Source organism: Oncorhynchus mykiss, chromosome 27 (assembly GCF_013265735.2).
Source record: "Oncorhynchus mykiss isolate Arlee chromosome 27, USDA_OmykA_1.1, whole genome shotgun sequence".
Taxonomy (NCBI): Eukaryota; Metazoa; Chordata; class Actinopteri; order Salmoniformes; family Salmonidae; genus Oncorhynchus; species Oncorhynchus mykiss.
Genome location: NC_048591.1, coordinates 39742639 through 39753736, shown reverse-complemented (window position 1 = coordinate 39753736; position 11098 = coordinate 39742639). Strand labels below are relative to the sequence as shown.

At 40.8% G+C, this 11098-nt stretch overlaps 1 protein-coding gene across 3 annotated transcripts in view; it reads left to right on the top strand.

Moving 5' to 3' along the window:
• Positions 1-3096: 3096 nt before the first annotated feature.
• LOC110508033 (Golgi integral membrane protein 4) overlaps positions 3097-11098 on the top strand; it is a 35923-nt gene continuing 27921 nt past the window's right edge. For 2 of the 3 annotated variants that reach the window (XM_036964984.1, XM_036964982.1), the window contains exon 1: positions 3097-3813. In XM_036964984.1, coding sequence (XP_036820879.1) covers positions 3627-3813 — 187 coding nt within the window. In that variant the 5' untranslated portion in view covers positions 3097-3626. The remainder of the gene's footprint in view (positions 3814-11098) is intronic. The other variant, XM_036964983.1, reaches the window with a different exon arrangement.

The window sequence follows — 11098 nt, the reverse complement described above, 5'->3', positions numbered from 1 at the left end:
ATTTTCTTTCAAAAACAAGGACATTTCTAAGTGACCCCAAACTTTGGAACATGTTGGCAGGGGTAAAGTAACTATGCATAGATATTTCACCTTTATTTAACCAGGTAGGGGGTCAATGCAAATAGTCCAGGTAGCTATTTGATTAACTGTTCAGCAGTCTTATGACTTGGGGGTAGAAGCTGTTAAGAAGCCTTTTGGACCTAGACTTGGTGCTCCGGTACCGGTTGCCGTGCAGTAACAGAGAGAACAGTCTATGACTTGGGTGACTGGAGTCTTTGACAATTTTTAGGGCCTTCCTCTGACACCGCCTGGTATGGTGGTTCTGGATGGCAGGAAGCTTGGCCCAAGTGATGGACTGGGCCGTATGCCCTACCCTCTATAGCGCCTAGCGGTCGGATGCCAAGCAGTTGCCATACCAGGCGGTGATGTAACCAGTCAAGATGCTCTCAATGGTGCAGCTGTATAACGTTTTGAGGATCTGAGTACCCATGACAAATCTTTAATCTCCCCTGAGGGGGAATAAGAGTTGTCGTGCCCTCTTCACTACTGCCTTGGTGTGTTTGGACCATGATAGTTTGTTGTTGATGTGGACACCAGAGAGCTTGAAGCTCTCAACCTGCTCCACTACAGCCCCGTCGATGTGAATGGCGACGTGCTCGGCCCTCCTTTTCCTGTAGTCCAGACTAGTTAAGCGTTGGAAGGAAATATAAAGGAGTGCTTGTGTTTTAGGAGTGAAATGTGATTAAACATGATGTGACAAAGTACAGTATTTATTGTACGAGATAGTCTAGAGTTACAGCTGGGCTTTAAAAAGCACAGTTGTGATTGGTGGACTTTCCATGTAAACTTTCAGCCAACCACAATATGAAGCAATAAATGAGTGTAAAATAAGGACTATTACTACTTTTACGTGAAGTATTGAAAAATATCAACATTTAGGCTTTGGAAAAATTGGCTTTTGCAATATGGCTGACCAGCAAATAAATGTGGCCATGAAACAGCAGGAAATCCATGAATGAAGAGAAATTATGATGACACTTATTTTCTCTGTGATAAACCCCGTAGATAGTTGAAAATGTAGTTTCTTATTTTTATATTATTTTAAAGGGTAATGAATTATTGGTTGTATCAGATGTAACTTTTTTTTTCCTTTCTCTTGATAAATTAAGTTTTAATTCTGGTTAGCTCAAAGCCTTTCTTCAAAGTGTTTCCTATAGATATCTTCCAAATCAGAAAATGGAATAGTGAGATATTTATTTATTTACAGTCTCAAGAACAAGGAAAATGTCTGAAAGTGTTTTTACTTGAATAATGACACTGTATTGCTCTTTTAAGATAACATGGTATTTTCTTTTCTTTATGCTTTAGCCTATGTTACATGCAATATTTATTTAATTAAAGATATGCCCCAGTATCTCAGCTTTGTAGCTCATTGTACACAAGTTAAGCATTCCAATATGATGTTTATGTAACAAACAAACATCTCAATAAAATGCAATATATATCAAATGTGTGTTTAGTTTTTTTCTTTTGAGGCAAGACAACACACACAATTTAGTATTTTGTGTAATATTTGGCAGGCACACAGTTTCAGAAAATATGTATTACAGATATAGTAATTAAAATATATCTACAAACTATAAATATATGGTTAAGTCATCCTATACCATCTACCTTCTACAGTAGCCTTTGATAAGTTGGTGGTTAACCCTTAAATGGGATGCACAGTCTCTGCAACACATCATGTGCATTTTGTAATTGAAATATTCAACATCATACAGTATGTCCCAATGTCCCGATGTCCCAATGTCCCAATGTCCCAATGCTATGAGGTGTTTGATGGGTTGAGATTGGCGTTGTTTGGGTCGAGAAGATGAGGGCAACCACACCTTTAGACCCAAGGGAGCGAACGGATTTCATTGGGAGCAGTGTTTCCTCTGGAAAAATGTGTAGCAGTGGGGGCAAAAATGTTGGGGGGGTGAAGGACAGAAGCTCAGTTCTGGTGACTTTGCTGACTGACATTCTACTCCAAAATGAATGAAAATAAAATTATGCTAAAATATAAATTCCACCTCCAGAAATGAGCCCAATAACATATTGGTAAAATGATTACCCGTGGGGTAATCCATCTGTACGTGGGGTAATCCGCAGGCCGTGAGGTAATCCATCTGTACGTGAGGTAATCCATCTGTACGTGGGGTAATCCATCTGTACGTGAGGTAATCCATCTGTACGTGGGGTAATCCATCTGTACGTGAGGTAATCCATCTGTACGTGAGGTAATCCATCTGTACGTGAGGTAATCCATCTGTACGTGAGGTAATCCATCTGTACGTGGGGTAATCCATCTGTACGTGAGGTAATCCATCTGTACGTGGGGTAATCCATCTGTACGTGAGGTAATCCATCTGTATGTGGGGTAATCCATCTGTACGTGGGGTAATCCATCTGTACATCTCACAGAAACGACTTTGTCGCTATTCCCCCCTCCCACTACTTGCCACTACTCTTTCTGAACTAAAAAAACTAATCTGTCTCATCACAATTTTTTAAGTCACTCCCCAAAAATAATTTTGAGGTAGGGTGGCATTTTACCCCAAATAGATCCCCACTCTCTTACTTAAATAAAGGTGGAATAAAAATGTAATTAAAAATGATTGTGCCGTGGCGGGTCTAACGGTCGTCTCGCGCCGAACTGCGCATGTGCAGCCCGTCAACTCAAAGGCAACTCCTAAATAAACTCCTATTAAAACGTATCAGTTTGTCACTTTCACGAGGTTGGAGTACTAACATGTTCAAATACGTAAGAGGTTTGCTCGAATCTAAGTTGTGGCTTTAGATTTCGAGAAAATAAATAGTTAAGTAAGATTTTTTTTTACTTATCTTATTGATTTATCAATCCCCAAACCCCGGCCTGGTCTGTTTTGCATGAGTTCCCGGAAGTCTCGTGATGTTGCGCCTCTGGGTTTAGAAACTCTGTGCTCAAATCCTCCAACACCCCGCCCACACGATCCCAAAATTGTTTGACCGAACCCTACGTGACCAATGAGAAAAGTAAATTCCGTGGAGGGCGGGTAGTTGGCTTTCATTGGGGAATGACTTCCTAAGTAGTTGCTGTTGGGTGGTGTCTTCGCTGCTTAGGTGACACGTAACTAAAGTTAAAGGTGCTGTAAAGGCCTCGGAAATATCTGGATTTTGACTTCTGCTACAGGGCTTGGCAAAGTCTGAACACATTGCACTATTACATCCTATCTGGGTTTGTTTCGGAATAGAGTAGTGCGCATTGTTTCTACATTACCCACATTAACAAAGTCTGCTTCTTATGAAATATCGGAGAGAGTTTGCTGTGTGTAGTGTAGTCAAGCAAAAATCCAAGGAGAAGTAACAACAAACTGGGATTCCTTCGTGGATGTGGCTACACCGTGTTGTGGGCTAAAATGAGTCCAACATCTTCACTAAACTTTCCCCAACTCTAAAGTGTTTCTGCGCCCTCTGTCTAATAATGCTTGGGGACGACTGAAGTGATAAGGGGCTTGAGAGGTAGTAGTATAAAGTTTAGCTGAACTTTCCACAGAAGTGACCGGGAGATTGTTTGTGCAGGCAGCGAGGAGAGGAGCTATTCAACCATGGGGAACGGAGTGTGTTCTCGGAGGCAGCGGAGAATCTTCCAGTCTCTCCTTCTAATCACCGTGGTGTTCGGGATTATTTACGGGGGGATGATATCGTATGAGATGCACAAACAGCTGAAGAGGACAGAGGCGATGGCTGCCAAGTACCAGCAGCATCAGGAGTCGCTCTCGGCGCAGCTTCAAGGTAAACGTTTTCCCCAGCCGACGTTTTAAAAAGATAAGGAGAGAGCAGTTGCGATTTTAGAATTTTTAATCTTGGTGGGGCAAACAAAACAAACACTGTGCATGCCAGCAAATCCACTAACTAACGCAACACTGATGAATAGATCATTTGTGGTATAACGGTGACACATGGTGTCCACAAACTGTTAGGGCCTACATAAAGCTGTCCCAACATCTTACCACTGCTACAACTGGCTATCGGAGCCTTGTCTGGCAGCGAAACAGTTCATTCAGCTTAATTTACTGCCTTTAAAAAATATATATGGCTGATTTATGTGGTTTCTAATGTCAATTGAGATGTACAAAATATGGCATATGCGGGACGACAAGCGGATAAGGGGCAATCTGTAATTTCGATTAAGACATTTAATGAGCGGGCTAGGATGGATGTAGTCATAACTTTGTTTAGCACTTTTGAAATGTACAGTGACAGAATTCAGAACATGGGCCGTTCTTAGTGTTCTCCCTGTACTCCAAGTCAGAACCATAGGATAAATAAACAGGGCATATAAGCAGACATTGAAAGCTCTTACAATATTCGATTATTACATTTCTCTAAAACCGGTTATAGGCTACCACGTCAGAACAGTAGGTGAAATTAAGAGGGGGAAATAGACCAATTTATTAGGGTGAGGCACATGGGTTACTAACAGCTTACTACACAACATACACTTATTACTTTCTTAGCTACAGTATACATATCTCCCTGGAATATTTTTGTAAACATTTTTAGATTGAACCTTTATTTAACTAAGCAAGTCAGTTAAGAACAAATTCTTATTTACAATGACGGCCTACCCCGGCCAAACCAGGACGACGCTGGGCCAATTGTGCGCCACCCTATAGGACTCCCAATCACAGCCGGATGTGATACAGCCTGGATTCGAACCAGGGACTGTAGTTATGCCTATTGCATTGAGATGCAGTGCCTTAGACCGCTGCGTGACTCGGGAGCGAAATTACATATTATTACATAATTTATGCAGCAGCATACAATACATTTTTGGACTCGCCTTGTTATGCTATGCTCACTTGAACAGGAAGGTGGCGCAGCAGTCCTTTGTGGGCAAATTTATGGCAATTGGGAATTTCTCGCATGGAATAGCCTTCATTTCTCAGAACATGAATAGATTGACGAGTTTCAGAAAGTCTTTGTTTCTGGCCATTTTGAGCCTGTAATCGAACCGACAAATGCTGATGCTCCAGATACTCAACTAGTCTAAAGATGGACAGTTTTTTTGCTTCTTTAATCAGAACAACAGTTTTCAGCTGTGCTTACATAATAGCAAAAGGTTTTACTAAGGATCAGTTAGCCTTTTAAAATGATAATCTTGGATTAGCTAACACAACATGCCATTGGAACACAGGGGTGATGGTTGCGGATAATGGGCCTCTGTACACCTATGTAGAAATTCCATTAAAAATCATCCATTTCGAGCTACAATAGTAATTTACAACATTAACAATGTTTACACTGTATTTCTGATCAATTTGTTATTTTAATGGACAAAAAGTGCTTTTCTTTCAAACAAGGACATTTTCTAATTGACCCCAAAGGTTTGAACGGTAGTGTATATATTTTTATTACATTTATTTTAGCTAACAATGTGGGGCTCAAAACAGATGGGTCTCTGCCCCACCTAACCCTGAATGATGGGTCGTCACTGGGAGAGAGGGAGGAGCTCAGGGACTTTATTTTAATTACTTTCTTGGCCTTCTTTACCGATATCTGCTTTTACTAAAATATACAATTGTATCAGTTGCTTTTAAAACAAGTGTCAAAGTTTTTAGCTGTCACAGCGGTGGCTTCTTGTTGACTTAGTTGGCATTGGCTGGCTCAGATAACTGTATTGAGCGTAGAGGTCGACCGATTAATCGGAATGGCCGATTAATTAGGGCCGGTTTCAAGTTTTCATAACAATCGGTAATCTGCATTTTTGGATGCCGATTATGGCCAATTTATATTGCACTCCACGAGGAGACTGCGTGGCAACGCGAGTGCAGGCAGCAAGGAGCCAAGGTAAGTTACGAGCTAGCATTAAACTTATCTTATAAAAAACAATCAATCTTAACATAATCACTAGTTAACTACACATGGTTGATATTACTAGTTTAACTAGCTTGTCCTGCGTTGCATTTAATCAATGCGCTGCCTGAAATTGTGTCACTTCTCTTGCGATCAGTGTAAGCAGAGTCAGTCAATATTTAGTCTTAGGGTTGCCACCTGTTCGATAGAATACGGTACGGTTCCGTATTTCACTGAAAGAATAAATGTTTTGTTTTCGAAATGATAGTTTCAAGATTTGACCATATTAATGACCTAAGGCTCGTATTTCTGTGTGTTAAAATATTATAATTAAAATCTATGATTTGAGATTTGATAGAGCAGTCTGACAGGGCGGTGGTAGGCACCAGCAGGCTCGTAAGCATTCATTCAAACCACACTTTCCTCCGTTGCCAGCAGCTTTTCACAATGCTTGAAGCACAGCAGTGTTTATGACTTCAAGCCTATCAACTCCTGAGATTAGGCTGGCAATACTATAGTGCCTATAAGAACATCCAATAGTCAAAGGTCTATAAAATACAAATGATATAGAGAGAAATAGTCCTATAATAACTACAACCTAAAACTTCTTATCTGGGAATATTGAAGACTCATGTTAAAAGGAACCACCAGCTTTCATATGTTCTCATGTTCTGAGCAAGGAACTGAAACGTTAGCTTTATTACATGGCACATATTGCACTTTTACTTTCTTCTCCAACACTTTGTTTTTGCATTATTTAAACCAAATTGAACACGTTTAATTTATTTGAGACTAAATTTATTTTATTTATGTATTATATTAAGTTAAAATAAGTGTTCATTGTTCCTTCAGTATTGTTGTAATTGTCATTTATTACATATATATATATATATATATATATATATATATATATATATTAATAAAAAATCGTCCATTTAACTCATCAGCTGAGTTTAGCACACATCAGTCCCCAAGCTAGGCTATAGCCTAGAATAGATATGTACCGGGGCCTAAGAGGTTATTTTGAGTTTGGTCAAGAGGAGTTTCTTGATAAAGGAATAATGGCTCTATAGTAGGACACACACTTGGTGGCCTTAGTGTCCCAAGGCATGCTCTGCACCTCTGGAAACCTCACTTGCCAGCTCAACATCAGACAGGTCACTAGGCTAGCTTCCTAAACACGTAGGTCACTCCTCTACAGTCGGTTTCTCTAAGTAGGCCCTGGCCTTCGGATGATGAAACCACCAATCTGATGTTTGGTTGTACAGTTGTACTTTCTAGGATAGTTCAACATGGACACTGTTCAATTTCCACATACTTTGTTGTATAATTGAGGCACGGCTACACACATGGTTCTTGCTCCATGTTTTACATGTACTGTATGCCTGGTTGGACAGTGAAGTAAGAACACATGGACCATTTCAAATGGATTGGATAGCCCTTCACTCACGTTCTGTCAGGGGGTAACTCACTTCAGCCACCTCACTTTGGTGTGGAGGGGTGATTATGTTCTCTTCACTGTCATTCAATATCTACTCTCTGCTGTTAATAGCCTTAATGTGACCTACAGTATATTTAGAGATGGACTGTTACACAGCCTGTGGGGGAAAATCGATTGACAGTTTTTTTTTTTTTTACAACAGAGCAGCTCTTAACTGATGAACGCTACTAGGGTTTTTGCTGGCCTCAACTCTGCCAACGGCTCTGGTAGCCGAGTTGTACTCAGTAGACTACTCTCTATTTAAAGGTTCTCTACTAGGCATTTAGCAGACACACGCATGTGGAACATTTTACAAGAACTGCATTGAAGTGGGAAGCTAAGTTTTAATCAAAGGGATTTTTTTTTTTATCATTCAGAAATACATTGTTATATTAGGAGCCCTAATCTGAAATGTGATTTTTCTTATGAAACAGCAGAAGGGTGAATGTTGTAGAGACACTAGACAGTGAAACATAAGGACGAGTGTTTAATTTTATATCCCACTGAAAGAGAAAGAGGCCACTGAGGATGGCTCTGGAACTGTCCTAACCTTTCACCCCTCACTCCTATCACATACTCACTCCTGTATGTGTGTGTGGGGGAAATACAAAGGGAGAGAGAAGGATTTTATTGCCATGAGGAGAGAGACCTTGCATGCTCAGTCATCTCTTTGCCTTCACCAGTTGTGTTGGAGGAGGTGGCCATGTCTGGATACCCAGGTGTGGAGTTGTCACCCAGAGGAGAGGGAGCGGCTCAGTTAGGGATACCTGAGAGGGACAGGTGAAGGTGACTCTAAAGACCTCCTGGAGGGCTATGGTGCATAGAGATGATGTAATTGTTATTATACATTATGTAGACGTCAGGGCTCCTCTTTCACCTCGCCATGATAAGACCACTGTGTCCAGAAGTCCTAAAGGCCCTTCCTCTCAGACCAACACCTACCTGGTTTCTCCCCTGGCCAGGTGAGTAGTCGGAGTACGGGGGAATTGTAGCCGACTACACAGGTTCCATCTGCACCTGTAGAATGCCCTGTCTGTTTGAAGATTGAGACCGATCTCACCTGTATAGGGTTGCCCAGGTGAGAGCGTATTGGATAGATGGACTTGAGCCCAGCTCTACCAACCAGAGGTCCAGTCCCTACTGGTCTGTCTCACCTGTATAGGGTTGCTCAGGTGAGTAGAATTACAATGGAGGTGGAACCCAGCCCACCACACACACCTCCCCTCGAGGCCCAAGAGTTCCGGGAGAGGTCTATGAGAGTGTGTGATCTGACTCTGGGCCCAGTTCACTCCAAAGGTCAACTTCATAGTGTGCCTTCTGTTCTCTCTCTCCATACACTTTATCCGCCATAAGGGACTGTATTAACCATTGGGGGACTCACTCTTGTGGGACCTCTGCCATGCTCACTGAGCTGTTATTTTGGGTGCTTTTAAGGTATAGTGTAAATGACGGGAAATTCCACATTAACAGAATTACTCTTTGACTCATTTTTGTTTTTTCGCTTTAAAATCTATGCCAAACAAAAACCATTAATTTCAAAGTTTAACAAACTATACAACTCTATGCACAAGGACTACTTTTAACCATTTTCACCAAAACATGTCCAAAATGAATTTAAAGCTGCGCTATGCAGAAATCGCTCCGCCATTTCCTGTTTGCAAAAATTCTAATAGTTTGCCTAATTTCAGTTTGACAAAACAATCAACTATAGTGTATTGAACCATTGTACCATCTGAACTACTGTGACGTCTTTTCCACAAATATTTTCAGCTGTTTGAAGCGGGTGTAGAAAACCCTTAACAGGATTGGCCCCTTTTAAAAAAAATAAAAAATGTTAGCCTAAAATGTCATACTCAAATCTAACTTCCTGTAGCTCAGGACCTGAAGCAAGGATGTGCATATTCTTGATACCATTTGAAAGGAAACACTTTGAAGTTTGTGGGAGAATTGTAGGAGAATATAACACGTTAGATCTGGTAAAAGATTAGATCTGGTAAAAGATTAGATCTGGTAAAAGATAATACAAAGAAAAAAACATGTGATTTATTTGAATTTTCCCCCCCATCGTGAAAGGCAAGAGAAAGGCCATTATCTGACTTTGGACTCTAAGCGCACTTTAGATTTTGGCCACTAGAAGGCAGCAGTGTATGTGCAAAGTTTTAGACTGATCCAATCAACCATTGTATTTACAGTGCCTTGCGAAAGTATTCGGCCCTCTTGAACTTTGCGACCTTTTGCCACATTTCAGGCTTCAAACATAAAGATATAAAACTGTATTTTTTTGTGAAGAATCAACAACAAGTGGGACACAATCATGAAGTGGAACGACATTTATTGGATATTTCAAACTTTTTTAACAAATCAAAAACTGAAAAATTGGGCGTGCAAAATTATTCAGCCCCTTTACTTTCAGTGCAGCAAACTCTCTCCAGAAGTTCAGTGAGGATCTCTGAATGATCCAATGTTGACCTAAATGACTAATGATGATAAATACAATCCGCCTGTGTGTAATCAAGTCTCTGTATAAATGCACCTGCACTGTGATAGTCTCAGAGGTCCGTTAAAAGCGCAGAGAGCATCATGAAGAACAAGGAACACACCAGGCAGGTCCGAGATACTGTTGTGAAGAAGTTTAAAGTTACAAAAAGATTTCCCAAGCTTTAAACATCCCAAGGAGCACTGTGCAAGCGATAACATTGAAATGGAAGGAGTATCAGACCACTGCAAATCTACCAAGACCTGGCCGTCCCTCTAAACTTTCAGCTCATACAAGGAGAAGACTGATCAGAGATGCAGCCAAGAGGCCCATGATCACTCTGGATGAACTGCAGAGATCTACAGCTGAGGTGGGAGACTCTGTCCATAGGACAACAATCAGTCGTATATTGCACAAATCTGGCCTTTATGGAAGAGTGGCAAGAAGAAAGCCATTTCTTAAAGATATCCATAAAAAGTGTCATTTAAAGTTTGCCACAAGCCACCTGGGAGACACACCAAACATGTGGAAGGAGGTGCTCTGGTCAGATGAAACCAAAATTGAACTTTCTGGCAACAATGCAAAACGTTATGTTTGGCGTAAAAGCAACACAGCTCACACCATCCCCACTGTCAAACATGGTGGTGGCAGCATCATGGTTTGGGCCTGCTTTTCTTCAGCAGGGACAGGGAAGATGGTTAAAATTGATGGGAAGATGGATGGAGCCAAATACAGGACCATTCTGGAAGAAAACCTGATGGAGTCTGCTAAAGACCTGAGACTGGGACGGAGATTTATTTTCCAACAAGACAATGATCCAAAACATAAAGCAAAATCTACAATGGAATGGTTCAATAATAAACATATCCAGGTGTTAGAATGGCCAAGTCAAAGTCCAGACCTGAATCCAATCGAGAATCTGTGGAAAGAACTGAAAACTGCTGTTCACAAATGCTCTCCATCCAACCTCACTGAGCTCGAGCTGTTTTGCAAGGAGGAATGGGAACATTTTTTAGTCTCTCGATGTGCAAAACTGATAGAGACATACCCCAAGCGACTTACAGCTGTAATCGCAGCAAAAGGTGGCGCTACAAAGTATTAACTTAAGGGGGCTGAATAATTTTGCACGCCCAATTTTTCAGTTTTTGATTTGTTAAAAAAGTTTGAAATATCCAATAAATGTCGTTCCACTTCATGATTGTGTCCCACTTGTTGTTGATTCTTCACAAAAAAATACAGTTTTATATCTTTATGTTTGAAGCCTG